We start from the raw sequence: 22,797 nt of genomic DNA on the forward strand, positions 1-22,797 counted from the left end.
TCCAATGGTAACATGAAAAGCCTTAAGACAAATGTTCAGTTTTGAGCCACACTGATTACTGTACTGAGACCAAGAAACTTTGGTTTTCAAGCTAGCTTTGCTGAGGCAGCCTACAAAAGCAAATGGAGGAAGCAGAGGCAACAAGAGCAGCACCATGAATCCCTACAGCATTCATGTTGGGAGGTGTTCTGTACAACATACCCTCTTTTGCAGACAGTGCAGTGTTTAACCACCAGGCTTGTCAATATGAGCTCTGTCCCAGCTAACACAGCCAGAACCCATGCTTCCTGTGGCATTCTGGTGTGTAGCCTTTTCTGCCTGGCAGGTAGCGGCAACACCAAAGGTAGCAGCCTTTCTTTTTCCTAGCATTTCTAGTGGAAAAATGCAATATACATCAGGCTGCTTAAGGCACCATAAGGTATGACCACGATCTGATGGTAGAATAGGCAAGTCAGTATGATGGTTACTAAGCTCACTTCAAGAAAACAATCCTTGGATGCTAACAGCTAGGTCAAACAACAGGGCCTTTCCAGCTTTCATTGGTCATAACAAAGGTTAGTTACACTGATACGTGAAAGTATCAGTATTTTTCCAGTCTGGGACACTGAAATGTCTTCCGAATCTCACAAGTAAAGTGAAAGTATGGTTAAGCTGACACTGCATAAGCCAGGCCTGTTTGTAAAGAAAGCACATCGTACACAGTTCTGTAGAGGAAGAAAGTATGCAACAAGTTTTATTCAGCGTTAAGTCCACCAGCACAAAGATTACAGGAGATAGAAAGTGCATTAATAAAAGCTAGTCTTTACCAAAAAGAAAATATATTATTGATTCAAAATATCTTACACTTGAATGATGTAATAACTTATTCTGGGCACCTACTGATTAAGAGAAATATCAAGAGAATGGCTGCTTCATAAGGAAATCTAACTTCCCAGTTAAAGTCTGAGAATTTAGTAGAGATCACTGAGTCCAGCAGTCTTCCTTGCTTTCTGCATTAATGCTCTCAGCTGGAACTGCTTGCGAGACAGAAGACGTACATGCTGCAGAAAGAAAGAATAAGAACAGCTGGCTATTGGGAAACTTTTGATATAATCTTAATTATACTGCAATACAAATTTTCAAAGCATGACACATTCCATGACCCAAACAGGATGTTAGTTTTTTGGAAACACTAAATGCATTAGAGTCTACTAAATGGCATTTTCTTGGCTTAAAATGACTTGCGGATGGCTACCAAATGCAATCACTAGAGTATATTTTTTGTGATTTTAATTATTAACTCTGCACATATTCTTATCAAAGAGAAAAGTAGTAATATGTATTCCAAGGTGTACAGACTAATGCACTTCCCATGGGGCAGACAACAGTGCTTTTAACAGTAGATAAACAGAACTAGCAAGCTACCTAAGAAGGAAATAATATGTCTCCACATAGTGCATTGTACACTGGATGTTAAAAGCAAAGCTTAAGTGGTAACTTGGAGGGAACTTCAACTGTTAGAAAAAGGAAGGACTAGTAACTCTTGTTACGCAGTGGCCCCAGTACAGACTATTAATACTTCTGCGCACTAATCTTTCCAGATCCAATGGCAACATTAATTACTCTGACATACACATTTTGTGTGGTTTTATTCCACGTTAAAAAGTGTTTTTAATCTTTTCAAAATAACAACAGATCTGTTTTTATTTCATGTGCCATCACCATGCACATAAGTTCAAAATAAAGGAAGGTTATTAGATCAGACATTATGAAAACTTTTAGCATTAAGGACAGCAAAGAAAGGGACCAAATTGTCTAAGAAGGTCTCTGCTAGAGACACAAAACTAGCTGGCCTTTTTTTTCCCCTATGATTCTAACACTCCACTGGCTGCCTCAGCAGAGGCATCCATAGCCTGCAAGTGAAAAGCTGTTTGAATACTCCAATCACCCTTGAAGTTAGTTTCTCCAGAATTAGGATGCAAGCTCAATGGAAAGCTTATGTTGACACTGTTGCACCTGTCTAATGATAAATGACTTCATATCTATAATGCTTTTAAAATTGGTCTTCTATCTTAATTCTGAAATTACTCTTTTAAAACTTGTGTTTCAACATCTAAGTATTCATGTTCTTACAGGATCCTCTTCAGTGAAGAAATCACTAAGATTGTTTAGCTTGTTCAGCTTATTAGCTGAACAAGAGAGTTCAAAGTATTTAAACACATTTAAAATGCACGCCTTACCTTTAAAAAGACATCTAGATCTATCACTCCACGTCTCAATGCTTCCCCAAGATAGAAAATGGTGTCTTCAATTGCATTTTCCTCTGCATATAAGTTCAGGATCTGCTTGTAAAGTGGTGCCGTAGGAATAATAACTTCATCTATGTCATTATTTTCTGACTGATTTTCCATTTTCTCTAAGGCAGAACTGAGCTCCTCATCCTTCTTCTTGAGAAGTTCAATGTTCTTGTCAACTTCAGCCTAAAAACAATTAAGATGTTTATTTATTTCTTAGGTCTCAAGAGCTGAATGTCTTCTTGTGATACAACTGTCAAGATGAAAGATTTTTAGACATGGCAGTTGATTCTTTACTTCTCTACTCATCTCTATTATGATTTTTACAAAAGAAAGAGCTACCAATCTATAGATTTCAGATTCTTTCATTTTAAAAAAGTAAAGACTGTTTTAGATAATGTCAATCCATTACCAATTTGTAACTGTAGAGAAGGCAAGCTAACAGTCTTTAAGTATTTTGAAGGTGCCACATAAGGAAAAATAACCATTTAAACCAGCTAAAGAAAAGCAAAGCCAAAATAATTATTTTCTTTGGACGTGTCTTTTGCACTAAGTTCCTATACAAGTTTGCTGAGTATGGATCACACAAACACTTAACTGCATTGACAGGAAACAAAATATGCTGGCTTTATCCACTAATGGTAACTATAATTTAACTGCATCTGTATGAGAAGTACTGCCTTTTGCTACTTCTGAATTTGCCTCCTGATATTTTTGATGTCCCACAGCTAACACACTGGAAGAGACTGTACACCACTGTGTTCTTCCCCACATCACTCAAAGCCTACAGACCATTATCATATTCCACTGTCTCTGTCCCCACTGTCTTTTTTCCAGACTGAAGTCCTAGCTTAGTCATGTCTTATATGGAAGCTGTCTGATATGCTGGATCATCCTTCTTGCCTTTGCATCAAACGTCTGCGGTTCTATTATGTCCTTTCTTTCCAAGACAGGAAAGACTAGAATTACACACTACATTCAAAGTGGGCACATCTTACTCCTGAGCAGTAACGCAAGGAGCAGATGGACTAAGCAGAAGATGTCAGGCCTTAGTGAAAAACTGCAGGAATTTCTGAGTGTACTGAGGAGGAGAGGCTCTTGTCTGGGAAAAGAAAAGTCTGCAGGTTATACAAGGAGGCTGTGACTAAAATCAGTGTCCCTGCACTAAGACACTGAAATGTTCTCCAGTGCTGCTGTTACACATTATTATCCAGAAACTGAGACACAATTATGAAACAATCTCACACCACTGACATCTTTCACAGGGAGGATGGAGAAAAATAACACTGTTCCTCTACTACTGAACAATGACTTTTGTAATTACATGCAGGACAATGCATCTTACGGTCACTGCTATTTCTGACTTGCTTCAGTCTGAACACATGCACCTCAATTTGGAAAGAGACTATATATTTAAAAAGCAATACACTGGAAGCTTTGATATTTCTATCATGCTTAATAATAAATTAATTACATGCTTCTGTTCACTACTAGGAATACTCAGATACAGAGCAGTGTTTCATCTCAGCTCACCACTTCCTGATCCAGGCGAGTTACCATCTCTTCCAGTTTCTGGTGTCCTTTCTTCAGGTCCTCTTCTGTCCGTTTCAAGGCATTGAGTTCAGCCTGTGCACGATCCATTTCTTCTTTCATCCGCCATCTCAGTTTATCACTGACTGCCGAAATAAGGGAAGCTCGAATGGTATCCTCACTGATAGTTCCATCTCTACTGGGTCCTACACAAGAAAATTCACAAGCATAAAATTAACTGTGTTCTGCACTGCCTTCAGTATAAAGCCAGTCTGAAAAGAAACTAACTTGCTGTATGTACTTTAGCATATGAGACAGTAAAATAAACTCTTTTCCATAATAATTTTCAGAAGCAGTGAAGAGACCACAGCAACATAAAACACATTAAGATGTACACCAGCAAATTTAAGAGTATGCATCCGTTCATTCACTTTACTATTGCCATATCCACAATCTTCCTTTAATTTAAAAATGGGCTGGCCATTTCCCCTGAATTCTACCAATGTTGTTAGTCTGGGTCTTTAAAAGAAGAATAAATTTCTGGTAAACTCTACAGGAATTAATGGATACATGTATTCAACCACAATTCATGTGACGGCTGGCTTGAGACAGTGAATTTGCCTATAGGTAGTCTATCTTGAGGCTTGCCAATTACTATTGGGTTTTGTTTTTTTTCAAGATTAATAAAAACAGATAAACACTAAGCTAACAAAAATAATTTCAATGAAAAAGATCTTAACTGCTGCCTTTTTATATTTACGAAGATTTAATAGCAGGGTTTAAGTGACAAATTATTGGATGGTATCAAGTGATTAAAAAGCTACAATATAATCTAGTCTTTCCAATTAGTTTCTCAACTATTATCATTCAGCTATCCTAGGGCAGGTATGGGAGGACAGTGAAACAATCAGGATTAATATAGAACATTTGTTATTGAGGTCATTTAACAAGCAACATTTATTAAAAGATTATAAAGCAGAGAGAAATGCTAATCAAGCATATTAGCATATGGTTTATAGATACATTGTAGCAGACTAAAATCAGATGGCAGTCTTTTAGGTACATGTTCAGTGTTACACTGGGCCTACCATTTATTTTTTTAAACTTCTGCAGGATGGTACTGTAATTGGAGTGGGGTGGGGGGGGAGCATGGTTTATAAAATTAGGTAATGGCACCCATGAAGAACCTGTAAAAATTACCTCTAGATAAAATACTTCTTTAACATTAGTTGAGTAAAGAGTATTAGTCAAGCGTACAGAGATTCTGTGGAATTAGTTATACAATTTGATTCTAACAAAAGCAAGCATAGCTAATTTAGGTAAGTGTAAGACAAAGATGATGACATACAATTTGATTGCAGGTATACTAATTTGCCAGTTTCACTTGGTCCATCGTGCCCAGAAACTCAGGGTAGTGATTTTAGTAGTAGTGAAACAAACTACTAACCAATATTGTTCTAGTGTTATATAACTAGCTTCTATAAATGATCGATGTTTAAGTTAAACAGCAAAGAGGCTGCTATGTAACTGAGTTACAACTACTGAGGTTACTACCTTTTTTGATTGTTTTAATTGCTAGGTACAACTTGTAATTTCAGTTTATTAAATCACATTTCAATGCAGCAATACTAGAAAATATAACAGAAGAAAATACATTCTTTAATATATTTCATTAGTCCCTCTCCCTCTGAAGCACTAGAGGCTTTCACATTTAAGCCTGAATATTACTACTGCTTTTGCAAATCAGCCTTTCAATGACATTACCTAATTTCAAGAGTCTGTCGCTAACACTTTTTAAAATAGAACAGTAAATCCTTTATGTCTGTCACAGGAAGTGTTGTGTACCTGCAGACCAGGAAACTTGGATTGCTCTAGAGAATGTAAAGTGGCTATGGGTTGCAGAATTGTATCCATTTTTATCACAAATCACTTTGACCATTCTTCTATGAGAAAAACTAGAATGTCACCGTTTCCCCATGCTTGTGCCTCACACCTTTTAGATCAGTGAAATTTCAATTGGATCGTAACAACTACTAATAAAGCAAGAATTATAGCAGGTTTTGTGCCTAAACTTTCCAACTTTTATGGATGAAATGTAGAGAGATTTGAAGTTTTGTAACTGGAAATAAAATTTTCAAAAAGAAATGTTACCAGAGTATCTTTTTATCCAGAGACACAGTTATCAAAACCCTGAAGTTGTTACGGCATTACATACATCATATTTCCCAGTACCCTAGATCTCAAAAAATTACAAAGTCAAAAAATATTCATCAAGGCTCTCATTAATCTTACGTAGCTAAAGACAAAACCGTTAGCATATCTTTTGTTTTTCTTTCCAAAAGTTCAGAAAAGTGTCTCAGGTGAAATCCAATCAACCTCTTCACCTTTCTTAATAATCACAGGCCCTCAGAAGAAGCAAAAGCAAACAAGCAACTCAAACTATACATTAATTTTGTCATTTAAACACAGTAGTTCAAAGATCAGTATTTTTAGAGTAAGTTACACTGAGATAAAGTGATAAATATATTTTTGAATATGTTATTGATAGTACTTAATAACTAAACTACTATTAGCCAGAAATAAGATCGCAGTAATTTTACTACAGTTATTCAGGAAAAGGGTGGGCTGTTCAGTGAAATTTCGGCATTACAGTGTTTTTGGGGTAGGCTGGATATCTTCCTAATAATCAGCAGCAATCCAGAACACAGTTTAAAAATCTAAACTCTGCTTTTAAAAGCAAGCATCTGAATGGAAAAATCAGTACTTTTCTGTTAGGGTCTCATCATAATTAAAAAAAAAACCAACAAACCTCTTTGAAGTGCCTGTTGGTATTGTTATACTAACAAATGCAAACTGTTGTGGACAAGACTGCACACCTCGGAATCCTTAAAACATCCAGAGGATTTTTTTAACTTCTGCTGCTAACAGAACAAGACTGCATAAATTCATATCTCTTCCCTGTGCCTTTTACTCTGTTCCAGTCCACAAAACCTACACCAACCCAGATATCTGGAAGAATAAAGCTACGCAAATGACATGAGAGGAACTATGGGAAGATGCACATCACACTTACTAATCCCACAAATTCTTCTGAAATTAAGAAAATATCAGATTTTGATAATTACTAATGTGAGCACTTTACTTACACACAAATTGCACCATAATATGTGTAATTTTTAAAAAATAAACTAATTACTATTGGAAAAAAAGAGATTGAATGACCAATCAACTGGTGCAAAGATAGCCTTATGAAAATATGAATGCCCCAACACTTGATCTGATTTAATGTTCTGCCTTAAGCAATTCACCCTGTTGCCAGTCAACAAGATAATTTTCAATATTTGGTTAACTATATTAGAATCAGCAACGGAAGCTGTCAAATGGTGCCACACACACAAACCCAGGAATTCATCATTGCTGCTTCTTATGAAAAGGAGAAAAGGACAGTACCTTCTACACTGAGAAGTAAAACTTAAATGAAGTCAGTCAAACCATCTGGGACAAAGAGTTTATTCACTGTTTAGGACTTCCTGTTTAAGGCAGACAATTGTAAATATACATGTTCCAAATCAAAACGGTCCAATTTCACTTCAAGAATAGCATTAGCATGATTTCAGTTACTGTTTACTTTCCATAATGAATTATTCTCAAACACAAAGTCAGAACCAGCCATCAATTCTACTTTTTTTAAATCTCACTCTGGGAAATTTTATACAAGGCTGACTTTAACAGTAAAGTAGGACGGAGAAAAAAATAAAATCACAATACACCTAACACAATGAAAGTTCTCACAGAAGTGCAAACAGATAGGAAAGAGGTCTTTGAACATATAAAAGATCATTTTAATACAGCTCAATTAAATTTTATGTATCTTCTTAAAGAGCATGAACCCTTAGCATCTTCTGTCACTTCCATGATTAGCCCAACTTGGGGAAGATTTTATGGCACATAGCCATTAAATCCACAGAGCACTGAAACCCTTAACCTTTACCAGGCAGAGTCTGGTTTCAGAAGTGACCTTACAGAATCAACAAACTAGTAACTGCACCAGAAAGGTAATTAATGGCAGATGATTGTACAGAAAGAAAAAGCCTGACGGACTATCTGAAAAACCAGCTATTATTAAAAACTTAAGCTACTCTGAATGAGTATTTTCATTCAATTCAAACTAAGCTCACCACAGGAAACACCCCACCACCACCCACCAAAACCTCTAAAGTTGTAGCACCTGATATGCTCCTAAATAAACTATCACAATAAACCATAGCCAAACAATTTGTATAGGAAATAAACATCTGCAGTTGAAAGAAAAAAACCCAATACTGTACTGTAAAAAAAATCAAACAGTACTGTAAATACAGTGGATGATTAAAGAGACATGTTTGCATTTAATTTGGCACAAGAGAGAAACCATGTATAACAGGTGTATGACTTTTACCTAGCTGCATCAAATGAATCAGTCTAGTGTTAAATTGCCACTACAAAATCTGACATTACAACATGGTATCAGATGATATAACTCAGGACTTGAAGAGCCTTCTATGATATTTGGCAGATATTCCACCTTTGTTCATCTTCACTGGGGATGAAAATGAGGGAAAGAAATTAAATAGGACATATCTATATTTTAAATTAACTCTCTACCTCATAAAAGCAGAACTGGATCTGTTTGAGAAAGATGCTGCAGAAAGCTGACGTTCCCTAGAAAGGTTCTTATCACCTCCCTACACAAGAGCCAGCGGAGATCATCAATTCTCAAGGACCCAACTACAGCCCCCCAACATTGAGTACTGTTTGAGCTACTTAAGTGGGACAGCAGCTTTCTTGCAGTGTGCATGATAGACACACATCACCTCAGAGTGGAGATGACCACTGAAACGGCCAACAACTTTTCAGAAAAGACTTTTCTAATTCAGAAGGCTGAAAGAACGTGGACGCAAAGAATGGGATCAGGCACAGAAGAATACAACATACAACTTACCTGTTTTTTCCAAATTCTGTCACAACAGAACAACTCCTCAAATATTTTAAGAGTAAAGTATCTGTTTAAGAATAAAGCATCTATCTTCCTTTGCCAAGCTGTGAACTTGCTTTGTCCCCATTTGTGTGAATGAAAATTTCAAAATACACACAGTTCTGGAGGAAAGCGTCTGTATAAATAACTGGGAGTTCACACATTAAATGAAGAACCTATAGATGCACTTTTAAATTATGGTGCAAGAGACTACAAATGATTGATACTCTGAACAAGGTCACAAAAGAGTCTACATCCTTACCATAAAACTGCTCCAGAAGGACTATCATCCAGTTGGAAAGGTGCTGTACCAACTTCCTACTTAACTGGATGACCTTTATCACAGGTTCCCAATCTGTTACACTAAAAGTGAGGTGCAGAGCAGAAACCAAGCTAGTGTATTTTGCCAGCACAGGGAGACGGAGCAGCAGACTGGGAAAAGATACATGTTAATATCCTAGATCTTGCTGCTGAAGGGAAGAAAGAAGGAAGTAACAAGTAGGGACCATTAAGAAGTGAAGAGGCTGGAGAAGAAACTCAGTAAAAATAAAGCTCATTCCAAACACATTGGAAACCTCTGCTTTAGATAGCTACGACTTTTGGAGTAAAGAAAGTATAAATAAAGAGTAAATAAAGTGAGTCTAGTAGATGATTAAATGAGGACAAAAGCATCTTTATAAACGACGACCATGAACAGAGCAACGCAGACAATCAAAAGTCACCTACAGTTAAAGGGTGAGGAAAAAAAACTTAAGGTAGTTACACGCAGTGTTCTTCAAAATATTCACAGAGCACACACAACGCATTGCACAAACCCAGGAATTTATCAAGTTCTTGACTGAATAAAATATAAGGCGAAGGACATAAAATGTATTTTATTCTTCCTTTGAATAACTTTTTAAATTGAAGATCTATACTTTAGAAGGTCAGATTAAGAACAATACATTCCTTTTTCCATTTTTTTTCTGTACATATCAGTTATAGAGGGAAGCTTCACTTCAGAGAAATCCTTTCAAAGCTACTCACCAACAGTAGTCACAGGAGGCTGAGAAGGGTAGTACTGAACACTAGTGGTTGCTGGAAACGGAACACCACCCGGATAAGAATAGTTTGGGTAGCTGCTTCGACAAAGAAAGATATACTAATGTTATGTAACTGTTTGTAAAATATAATCCATGTATATTATCTTTACATCACCATATTAAACAATTGTTTACATAACAAAATGTTTAAATTGCAGGCCAAGTTATACTTTTTCTCTTTTCCTGTTCACATTAACGTCTTTCAAAATTTATTTACTTGTATGATTTAAGAAAATACCATTTTATGTGAAACCTTATCTAGTTATTGCCTGGTCAAGCATTTGGATCATTCCAAATTACCTTCAATCTCTTAATCTTGCCATGCAATTTCTAACTTGCCATAAGAAAACCCAAAAACATACAAAAGAAATTATTCTAGCTACAAACTCACAAACAGCAATTGCAATGTAATAATTTTTAATACAAGAATAGTCAACAAGATGACTGTTGAACTGCTTTATGTAAACATAAAAATGTTGTGCAAAATATGGTTGCAAGATGAAACTCCTCCAGAAGTTCTCGGCCCTGCTCTGAAGGATGAAGGAAAGCAGAAGTATGCATTTGTTCACTGAAACAATTGTGAGATGACACATAACATGACAGTCTACAATACCTTTCTAAAATACATTTACTACCAACTGAAACAAGGCCTCAAATTAGTACTAGACTAACAAACACCTGCATACAGCAGAGTATTAACCATGGCTATAAGTAAACCAAATGGTCCAAGAAAACATGTAAAATATAAAATAAGCATATTCTGTGCCTCTCCAGATATTTTTTTAATTGCAAATTTAATAGTTCTTAAAACCCTCCTGTTCATTCATAAATTATAAAATAGTTCTTCTATTATCCATTTTTGTAAAAACATTAAGAGCATTTTAAAGAAACTTATTTAGGAGGAAAAAACTTGCCATAAGAACTTATCAAAATCCCCATTTTTCACTTCTTAAAACATAACACCCCACCTTCCTAACGCTTACAGGGTTTTTAAAATTTTTTTAATCAAAATGTTATATACTACAGCAACTCCTCATATGCTCCTAAGACAAAATCAGGACATAAGGATATTAATAATAAAAATAATTAATTATGATGTGAAAAAATGTAGGTACACGCTAGGAGGCAGCAATTAGCATCTTACTATTTGCTAAGACAGAATTGCAAGTCTTCTGGAAAAGCTATATTCCAAACTATTATATAATATACTTAAAGTCTTGGTTTATATTACTAAAAAGCTTTTGAAATAATTTTGTGCCTTTCAAATTCTCTTAGAGTGCTCTGAATTAAGCCCACATTTATGCTGGAGTCAAGGCTTGTATTAATCCAGCAATCGTTTTGTTCAATGTTTTGAGTTGCTAATTACCCCAAACAATACTAACAACACTAATTAAAAAACCCAACTTGTAGGGGTACATTTCTTTCTATATCAGGTAAACATATCAACCTTATAAAAACTAACCTGATATATGAGTGAAGCAAGATAACATCTGGGAGTTAGGTAATAATTTTCAAAATATATTTATCATTCAAATATATTCTATTTGAAGCAAGCAACACTAAGAAAGCTAAACCTTTCTCAAACTTTCTTTTGGCTATTGACAAGAATTCAGTCCTCACTTCTAAAAAAACCTGCTAACATGACATAATTATATGACAAATATACCATAAGAAAATACAACTAAGACTAGATACTATTCAGTGAAACTGTCTATTATGTAAATGATGATGGTTTAAAGGGATTCCTACCTTGGGTTTGGAGTGCTTCCTGCTGGATAGGTAGATATTCCGCCTGGAATGCCCGGCAGATAGGAAGCTAAATAAAATAATGATTTTGTATATTTTTACTTCTCAGAAGTTTAATATATATTAAAGATCACACTAGTGAGATTTACTTATGCTGCAGTTAGATGCTTTTCGAAATATTATTGAACAATGAATACAGTATAACACAATGAAACAACAAGAGTAAGAGAAGTCATTCTATGGCCAAAACCCCTCAGTAACATGTACCCTTCATCCTCTAACACCATCACATCTCACAACGCTCCCAGACATCTTCCATGCTGCTCTTGTGCAGCTTGGCAAGAGGATACATGCAGATGTTGTGAGCTATCTCTGTGCCAAAGGACCAAGGCAGCTGCTTCCCCTCAAAACATGTAAAGAACTAAACTGCAGCTTACCTTCCCTCCATGTATCGACCAGTTAGAATTTCCTTTCTCTATCTAAGCACATTTTCACAAAATGCAGGCAAATTTTACATTTCTGAAGATTCTACCTCTACCTATCAACTTTGGTTAAAATATTTTCAAGAGCATTTTGTTTGGAGGGAGAGTACAAGAACTGTAGTTGAAGTCAATTACACATTCCTTAGAACAACTGGCTAGAACACCTTTCACTACATATTTATTTTTTTCTTAATCATTACTTTAAACTAACCACTGCATGGATAAAAATTGATATAGATTTAAAAATCCATAATGAGTAGTTGTACTAAGTAAAATGTGGATATATAAGAAAAAGTATCTGCAGCTAGGGAACTCAAAAAAACAGCATGTTATTAACGATGACACACCTGAAGAGCCGTCTCCATTTTTTATATAATAGCTGAAAAAAGAAAATAACCTTTCCAATGTAGCCATTGTTCTCTACTCACTAAATAAAGAGTGTACCATTTAAGTACTTTCAGAGTAGCTAGACTTCATAACAGGTGATTAGCTGTTTAACAATCCAATCACATTCTTATCCAGTAGTTTCTGCCATTTAGAAGTTATACTTTAAAAAATTTTTATCAGCACATATTAACGTCTAAGGCTTTAAGAGTCCTAGCAATTTTAAGTTTCTTCTTGGAAATCTGACAATTCTATTATAAAAATTATGTTTTGAATATAGTTATTCCACATTTCTAGTAATTTTAGGAATATTACATCAAATAGCTTTTTTTTTAAAAAAAAAAAAAAAGCCGAGCTATTTTCACCTTTGAATGCTTTCAAATTATTCAATTTCTGAAGAGGGCTTCATCTCTACTTAGAAAGTGTATCTAGAACTTAAAAAAACCCAAACCTAAATGTAAAATAAGGAAAAACAGACTACACTAATAAAACTAAGTAGCTATTAACAATGTGAAAATCCTGAAACATTTCCACTAAAATTACTTCAGCTATGCTAGCACTGAGTGACTACAAGAGCTGATGGTCCTTAAAGCACAATACAGGTCACAGTCTCTACTAAAACTATACTTGTACTGGCACCCGCTGTTCTTGGAAAATCAGAACAGTAGAATCAACTACTGCTCTTATAGGCAGGCTAGCGCTGGACGAGCTAAAAAGTCCCAAACACTTACCTTTAGCCAACTATCTCTAATGGTCCCATTTATGTTAGCTACCCCTTTTCTCACCTGTTAAGAACCTAAGACCTTGTTAAAAATGGTTTCCACTGGAAATTGTAATGAATAGTACTTCAGCTTTTCAGATGTAACACTATGATCTGATGAAAGCTGTATTTCAATAGAAAACAGACACAGCCTTAAAAATAAACATATAGCCCAAAAACATATAACCCCAAATACAGCTACTCTACCATTAAATTAATGTAGAACTGTTATAATATACTGTTATAATAAACAACCTGCAGCTAATCTGCCTCCCCTCCCCTCCTGCCCCAGTCTTCGACTTGAGCAGGTCTACTCCACTGGGGTTTTTTTCCACCCAATGCAGTCTCCTTTTGGAAGAATTTCTAGGATTTTCTGTTTCCCACTTCCCCTTTTTGCCCCACCCACCTATGCCCAGTCTTTAAAATAAGATGCCTCCAGAAGTTTAAATAAAGACTTTAAAAAGTCTTGAGAATTTTTGCAACAAAATGAGTACTAAGTCAGAGTACCAAATCAACACAGAAGAATGAAAAATCACAAGGCAGGTTTTTTTCATATTCAGCCAGCAACTATTAAAAATTGGTAAAAAAAAAACCAAACCCAAACCAAACAGGAGTGTGGGCACAGAAAACACAAGCAGTATGCTTTTGCTTATTAAATCAATGGTTGCAGGAAACTTCATAGATGGACTTGTATTATCAGAATAAAAAAAAATTAAGATACAAAGACAGTTATCTGAATAATCTCTTTTTAAGGTTATCTCTGAATGTTGACAGGTTACTGGTTGTTTTGAGGAGCTTTGGGGGGGGTGTGTGTGTGCGCGTGTGTTTTTTTTGGTTTTTTTTTTTTTTTTTAAAATACATACTTGATTTTTCCCTCCCTTCCAAAAGTCGAAAACACACACACATTCTTCCAACATAGTTCAAAAAGGTCAAGTACAGCACAGGTGAATTCATTAGCCAGCAATACAGAAAGTAATTCTAGAGTAGAATACATCATTTGTTGACAAACTATGCAGAGCAACAATACACTCTGGAATATTAATATGAGTATTTGTAGAAATTAGTAGCCATGACCACTTACTAGTTGGTGGGCCTGTTGCCTGGTATGGTGGGTAGCTTGATGAAGCGGTAGGCCGAGAAAAGACTGGAGGTTCCTCACCAAACACAACAATCATGACCTGAATCAGTTCTAGCAAGTCTGACTGGGGCTGTGAGGGTGAACAAATCACAAGTTGTTGATTTCATTAACAGGCAGTTTAACTGACTATAATAACAAAACAGTACCAATCCATCAGCTCTCAAAAGCCATCCTTTCATTTGTGTTTTTATATATATATATATATATATATGCATATTTTATATATATATATATATATATATATGCATATTTAACTTCCTTTATGGGTTTCTTTACAGATTCCAAACCCAGACAGCTGGTATTCAAAACAGTATAGCAAAATACAGCTGCAGTAGTGTTTACACTCAGAATAAACTGGATAATACATGGTTCCATATCAACTGCAGGGCAATAAATGACTGAAGATGACTGTGCAATGACAGATTATGATAATTTTTAAAAACTTAAATCTACTCTCCAACATGAAAAAAGCACAGATCACTACGTTTTCAGACATTTAAATTTCATACAGCATATAGTGTTTGCTCAGGTTCAGAATGGCTCAAGAGAAAAAAATATTCTAACCCACTAAGGAGTGGCACAAACCTCCTTTAAATATGGCTAAACTAGGCTTCTCAGTTTATAACTACATTTAATATAGGCATGATTTCATTTTGTCAAAATAAGGACAAGCATCATGAATGCAGCACAAGATTAAATATCCTATTTCCAAATTTTCTTAGCTCTATAATCCACTTATTTTTACCAACCTCTCAAACTGAATCAATTCTGTGTCAACTGTACCTTAGATCATCCTCTTGCTTGTGCAAGGCCTACATCCTTATCTGGGCAGTCATTTTCCACTATTACCATGCAAGCGCTTAACTACCACCCATGCTTAATAAATTTATTCCTGTTAATCACTTTCTACAGAACTATGCATCCTGTACCATTCTTCTGACCTTGTCAGCACAGTTTATCTTGTTTACAAGCCCATGCTTTGGTCAAAACTTCTGTGAGGCCTGCACTGCTCAATGCCTGTATTTATTGGTAAAGCAAATATATCCATGTACTCAAAGCTCCAGCACTGTCTACATAAAGAAGTCCAAGTGCTCATACAAGTCCATTTTAGACACAGGGATTAATTCAGCCCAGAGATGTTTCACAGAATTTATAATTTCCCTACCGTAAATATTCCTAGCTCACAGATCTTCACATCAGCATCCTGCCAGGGAAGGACGCATATGCTGCACTGTTTAATCAGACAAACTGTAACTAAAGGAATTCAGAACTGAGCAATTTGAGGATTTCAAGTTCCCTATACTTACATATTTCCACTCATGCAGATAAGGAAGGTATATCTTTCCATTTGCATCAACATGCTTCCCAGTTTTTATTGTCATAGAGCTAGTGGGTTTAACAAAACAAATTGGGGGGTTGAAAGGGTAGGTGTCCAGCAGCCACAAGCAAATTGGGATATTGTACGTGTTACCTAGAAAAGATATTTTGAAAGACTTTAAAAGTTACTCCAACTCTCTAACTGTCCTCTTGTATCCAGATTTATAAAAATCTCCTAAACCCAGTAAATTCAACTGCACAGTCAGAAGCCAAAGCCAAAATCTACTAATAACATTCAACAAAGAGCTCACAATATGGCTATGAACGCAACATTTTTCAGAACAATTTAACTTTGATTTACAATTATAATTTACCACTAATACGTTATCTTGTTTGTTCTACAATGCAACATTACTAGACACTAATCTGAATTATCGTTAGCTGCAGCAATAAATGGTTTGCAACCCTCATTCAATTGAGAAGCTTGAAAAACATGCAGTATTGAAAGAAAAGAGATGTTACAGAGCTGTACAAGACCAAAGAAGCAATGCTCAACATTAAAATTTTATTCCACAGCAAAAATAGGGAACAATTTCTTTAAAACATTATACTTTGGACAAGTAAAGGATTTCAAGAAGATAGTGATCACCGAAGTAGAACCAGGACAAATCTAAACAGTTTTTCATGTAATTTGGGAAAATAATGGTGGTGATGATAATAAATTCATACCTCTGTAAGGCACAGGAATGGTTCCACTGAGGCTCATCAACTCCCTAGATGAGCCATCGTTAAAAACTGGAAGGGAACAAACAGTATGTTTAAAACAAACATATTTGCTACATTAATCTCTGTTCAGGTTATACCCCATCTATTTATTAGCATAAGTTTTCAGATGTTACACATATATAAACTCAGCTTGAAAGGTTCTGCTCTTGCACATTTGTGGACTAGCAAATGATTGCCTAGAGTCAGGTAACTTCTTATGAATAATGTATTTCTGAGAAATTAATGACTAATTATTGTGAAACTACCTTCACTGCAAATAAAACTGTTTCCTCATTCAGAGACCAAGTAAAACATGCTGGAACCATACAAACTGCAAGTCATACAAATTGCTGCAAAGATAATCTGAACTCAGACTTAATTTAAAAAACAACTGTAATTTTAGGATTACAAAGAATTCCTTATGCTTTCTCCAAACAAACAGGTTGGCAAGAATACTGAAAATTACTGGGCCATAGGCATTTATTAGATAATCAGTAAAGGTAATTTAACCAAACAATAATATACTGAAGAGGAAAAAATGCCTAGCACTTGACTCACTGCCATATCTTAGTCTTAGTTCACAAACTGCACAGGAACCCTGACCTTAATTTACTGAGTTGCTGTATTTAGTTTTCCCATCCTTTCAATCCAATAGATCATTCTTGGCTGAACAAATCAACTTCTGGTAATAAAGCTTTTATTTTCCTAATTTCACCCGAAAGTTTCTAGTCATACTTCAAATGTAGCTTATTGCGTACAATTCCTTTGGTGCTAATGTTCTGCAAAGGCAGGTAAAATATGTTAAGACTTAAATGGGGGTATATATTTAATTATTAATATAAACCTGAAAATTATCTCAACAGCAATGTAACCATGTTCTTGTTGCTCATTTCACTGCTCCAAATAGTATCAATTATCTGTAAGTGGTTCTGTGCTCAGCCTTTCTGAGGCAGCTTAGAAAGAGTAAGGAAACACAAATGGGCTTCTTGCTACAACTCAAAGCTATCTGGAATTCTGATTGCTATCGTTATGCAAACTTTCTATTCCAACCACAGCCCTTTCACTATTGTTTTTGATTCTCCAGTCACTGGATGAATTTTTATTTCTGTGCCAGCTGCTAGCTTGCAGCTATTCAAGTTAAAACTAATTTATCCTCTACCTGTCCATGCCCCTTCTTAATACTTCTCAATCCAGATTTAGAATTTAGAAAGCAGAAGACTATAAAGTCTCTGATGATGTATTAGTAATATAAATCAGCTCACAGAGGAATCCCACAGGTGACAGTTAAAAAAAGGTGATCAGAAGGAGGATGACCTCAGCAGCTATGCTGGCTCACTGTATCTTGCAAAATCATGCCCTCAGCCTCTGGAGCTGACCCCAGATATCATCTTCATTTAAAGCACTCAAATTTAGTCAGAGCCTTTAAAACAGCTAACAAACAGTGATTGTCATTGTTAATTTACGTTACAAAACCACAATTTACTATATACTTTTTACTTACAAAATACCAATTTTCTATATACTTGACTATGTTTTCTTCATGCTCTTAAGGATTGCCACAATTACTTTTAATTAAGTATTTGTTCATTAATTCACAGTTCTTTCTACATAGAACTTTAAAAATATTTTTGTATGACAGCAAAGCTGAATTTGTAAGATACTAGCAATCTCAGGACACCAACTGATATGATATCACTGAGCAATTAACTAAAAGTTAAGCTGTGAAAAATGCAACACTTCTTGGCAGGTTAGATAGACTCAGTAATATAGAAAGGTTATTTTAGAAAATAACTGTCTGTGTTTCTAAGGAAGTATGGATGTCAAAGATCAAGAAGAAAAACTCAAATTATGTTTTCTAGTTTTAATCTCCTTGCTTCCCACAAAAACTACCAAATATATCTAAACCATCAACAATTCAATAACAAAAATTTTCTCATGCACAGACTAACCATAAGAATCCATGACAGGTTTGAGGTCCTTATACTGAGTAATAACACTGGTCGTCTCCTGTACAGTTAGGTCTCTATACTTATACTGGAAAACAAAAGAGAAAGAATGACTTTAGAGATTAAATTTTCAGTGTAATTTAATTTGGTTTTATTTTACCCAATAGACTGCATTTATGAGAGTTTACACTGATATATGGACATTCTTCTCCACTCTTATTTTGGAATAAGAATTTATTTCTCTATATTACTTAACTGAACACTGCCTATATAACTTACCAAACTTTAACAAGGCGTTAAGATGCTTTTAGTCTTAAATAAGGGTCCATTCATCAAGTGATTTGGGGAAAGCTATTGCATTTTCATTCATGTTCTACCATAACCAACAGTATCTGAGAGATATATGCGAATCTTAAAAAACGCATCTCCAAACAAATACAGTGACGTTTTGAACATTCCTGATACACAGGTATCCAGGATCTGAACCTCACAGGTATCTTTCATAGCACTTTTCAAAGCATCACAGCATTTACTAATCATTGATCAGTATTTTCATGTATTTATCAACTAGAAAGCAGACAGCTCAAGGCATGACATTGTCAGTAATAATGCTGGTTTCACCCTCCTCCTTTTATCAGGAGCAGGGAGTAACTCGCAGCACAGAGGACCTGTAAAACACAGATACACTACTACAGAATTTAACAGTCTCAGAACTACAATCCACAGCCAACAAAGGAGATGCTCTGTGGCAACAGACAGCTGGTTCACCAGGTGGCGCAGCTCTTTAACCTTGTAGCCATTCCTCCTGATAACTATCGTTAAAAAGAAAGCTAACAATGTCTCTTGACAATGTTTTCATTGTAATAAAATTTTAAAAAATGAAACAAAGTATAATCTTCAGATGTCTTAAGGAACATAAACAGCCAGCATCCTTTCATTCAATCATGGCAGGAAGACAAAGGGCCCAACACAATGAAACGTCCAATACCCAAAGCACGCAGATGTTAACAGCATCTGAACAAATTAATTCAGATGTTATCCAAGAGCAAAGTGTGGTGCACAGCTAAAGGTCACCTTTGCTCCAACAAACACTCATAAGTTGTGAAGCTTAGAAACTAATTCTTCTTCCTATTATCTACAGAGATTGACAAGGATGCTACTCCTGGGCATAACTCTTATTTAATGAGCAGAGATGAACACACCATGCCACTTCCCATAACGCCACCTCAGTCTACAAAAAGCACCTGCGCTTTGGGGGATGCTGTGACTTATCTTCCTGAAATGACCAAGGGCAAAACGGCCATACTGTCAGTCTGCAAAACACTGGTCTGTGGGAAAGAAAAGCAACCCCTCCAGCAGGGATGCCTGCGTGTGCAGGGAGGCAGCAGCATAGAGGCCAATCAGCCAGAGGGTCAGGGCAGCCCCTGGAAGCTGTTTTGATGGGAGGGCTGCAGCAACACATCTCAGCCTCCTCTAGAAAGTAGGTGCAGGATTGGGAGCATGCAGGAGGGGCTCGACAGAGGAGACAACTTTGCTAGCATTTGAGTACATTCCTCCCTCCTTCGCCAACACCTAGAAGAAGTGAGAAATAGCTAACAGGCATTGCTAGAACATGGAGACAGAAGTCTGTGAAATTTCAGCTAGGCCAGCCAGAGCCTGGCAGTACATACCCACATCACTGAACATGTTACTACAGCACGAATGAGAGCATGTCACTAGCGACTTTAAAAAGTAAGAGGGGGCCTTTTTATAGGAACGTATCTTATGGTACAGGATATAGACTCAAGAAGATTGGCATAATCACTATTAAAAAAAGAATTGGCTTCCACTCACAGAAGCTCCTAACAAGCACAAGGATTCAGAGTCAGGATTTAACTCCACTTCTGGCACAAGAGTCTCTCAAGCCAGTTTAGTCAAGGAACAGATAAAACAACGCCTGCCTGCTCAGCAGACATGCTGGGAGTCTGGTACGTGGTGGTTGATAGGGTTGATAAAACCTATATTTGGTTACTGGGGTGCTTTTAAAAATTGGGTCTAACACCTGAAAATTAAAAAATGTTTTCATATGTCTCTTAAAACTAAGAAAAAGAGTATTGCTGCAAATAGTTTTTATGCCAAGTGATGAATAATTACTTACTTAGTAGAAATAAGCTTGTAAGATTCCAGGTACAGCCACAAGCAAAATTAAGTGCTACATCAGCTATTAATTTCAGTACTTGGATCCAGATAACTACAGAAGACCAAAGTTCTGTCTATTAAAATGACATATGAAGAAGTTTTTCCTAATGAGAATGATGGCTTTTCTAAAATTTTTTATTATTTAAATCACAAAGTATATTCTACGGTGCTTATTTCTCTTTTCCATTCTAAGGAGTATTAGAATATTACAAGACAATATTTTCCTGTGTTCATACAGTAAGTAGTTGAGCATTTCCAAGAAATGTCAAAATCTCTTCGGAAAATATAAGATCCTAGTGATTTCTACAAAGGTAACTAAAACTGATTAATTTGAATTATTTCTAAACTTTTTTTTTCCTCCTCCATTCTCAGATGGCAAATGCATCCTCCTCATTTTACATATCAGGAAAAGATCACAGAGAGATGAAGCTTTTCAAGATCAGACAGCAGGTAAATACCTGAAGTTAAATTAAGTGCGTATGTTCACCCAAACTAGGGCTTAAGCCTTTTGCTATCTCACACACTGAATTATGCAATATGGAAAATATCACTAAGCTTTCCTCTACAGAACAGAAAGTATAACTATTTTTGAAAAATAAATATGAAGTAGCGAAATAGTAACTTCATTTTTCCTCAGCTATTAAGTGCATTGCACTTTGAACCTACCTACAGAAAGTCAGATGGCATTGGGGGTATAAAATGGGTGAGTGTGGGGGAAAGAGGACAGGGGACTACCTTAAATTCTGTTTCTTCTGTGGCATGGCAATAATTTCTTCAGGGAAGACAGGTGTATACAAATATATACATTATCTCATTTGCTGACACCGAGTTAGTATTCAGCACTCATTTTCAAGCTGATAAAAAACTTTGCTTATGATTCCATGCAGGAGAAAGACCCTTTATAAGGTTTCTTCAGTTTTGATCAGATCCTTGCCTATGGTATTTAATTTTAAAATTGTACAAATATGATTATTAAATGTTGGTAAAAAGATCCCCCCAAACAAAACCATAACTCCCCCCAAGTATTCAGGCTTAGGGGTTTTCATTTCAAGCTGCTGGACAAAGCCCAGTTTTCACCTGAAGAATAGCACAACTACACATGGCTTTGTACGATTCAGTGATTAATAATTTGCCTTCTAAGAGGTTTTCTTGTTTCCTTAAACAAAGGTGATAAAAAACCTCACGCCTACCCTAGCCAATGAAGTTGAACTTGCCTTCCACCTTCATTTAACCAGTGAGTGCAAATGACACTATACGACCCAACAACCCACACCGCAGCTCTGAGACACTTCGATGCACGACAGCCTCAGCCAGGCAAATAGTTTCTGTTCAGCTTTTACCAGCGATACCCTAACCCAAAACTAAAGTTTCGGAGGACTACAAATAACGAAATATTTTACATTTTGGTGCACCATACTTCCCTTTACAAACGACCTCCATCTACAGTCTCCAGGTGGCCAGACACAACTTTTCTATCACTGCTTCGCCCAGCCATCGGCACGACTGCCCCAGGAGCTCCCGCCAGGCTGCCGGCCCGGGACAAAGCCGCCGGCTGGCGACTGCCCGCGAGGAGGGAAAAGGGAAAGGGGAGCCGACCGCTCCCGGGGGCCAGCGCCGAGGCTGAAGGAGACACGGGGCCCCCGCTCCGGCCCACGCCAGGCGCCGAGCGCACGCGGGCGGCCCGCACCAGGCCGCGGGCAGGACACCGCTCCCCTCCGCCCGGCCCCTCGCTGAGGCTGCCGCAGCCTCGGCCCAGAGGCCACCGCCGCCGCACCAGGGCAGGCGGAGGGCAGGGGCGGCCCGCAGCCACCCAGCCGGGCCGACGGGGAGGGGAAGGGGCTCCCGGTGCCCCCGGCCGCACCATTACCTTGGCGAGCATTTTCTTGAGCTGGCTCTCGGAGACCGCCATGGCGGCCGGCCCCTCCTCCGCTCCCGGTGCCGCCGCCGCTGCCGCCACGCACCGGCCCGGCCCGGCCGCGCCTCCCCGCCCCTACATAAAAACAGGAAGCGGCCGCGCGCGCCCGCTTCCGGCAGCGACGCCCGCTTCCGCTCGGCCGTGACGACACTTCCGCGAGAGGGCGAGGGCCGGTGCCGTGTAGGCGGCGGGGCGGTGTGCGGAGAGGAGAGCTGCGCCCCCGCCGGGCCGACCCTGTGCCGTCTGGCAGAGCCCAGCGCCCGGTGC

The 22,797-nt window shown here is 37.2% G+C and overlaps 1 protein-coding gene across 2 annotated transcripts; it reads right to left on the reverse strand.

Annotated features, from left to right (window-relative positions):
* Positions 1–693: 693 nt before the first annotated feature.
* Positions 694–22,642, reverse strand: TSG101 (tumor susceptibility 101). Of its 2 annotated transcripts, none has more exons than XM_072864039.1 (10): positions 22,483–22,642; positions 18,441–18,525; positions 16,456–16,521; positions 15,717–15,880; positions 14,353–14,479; positions 11,649–11,715; positions 9,844–9,938; positions 3,807–4,009; positions 2,220–2,459; positions 694–1,040 (listed from the first exon to the last, which is right to left on the reverse strand). In XM_072864039.1, the coding sequence occupies exons 1-10, from the start codon at positions 22,522–22,524 to the stop codon at positions 951–953; spliced, it is 1,179 nt and encodes a 392-aa protein (XP_072720140.1). In that variant the 5' UTR covers positions 22,525–22,642; the 3' UTR covers positions 694–950. The 2 variants fall into 2 exon arrangements, with proteins under 2 accessions (XP_072720140.1, XP_072720141.1); XM_072864040.1 differs by having other exon boundaries at positions 9,844–9,935; positions 22,483–22,641.
* Positions 22,643–22,797: the final 155 nt, after the last annotated feature.

The sequence above is a fragment of the Ciconia boyciana genome, chromosome 6 (genome assembly GCF_034638445.1).
Source record: "Ciconia boyciana chromosome 6, ASM3463844v1, whole genome shotgun sequence".
Lineage (NCBI taxonomy): Eukaryota > Metazoa > Chordata > Aves > Ciconiiformes > Ciconiidae > Ciconia > Ciconia boyciana.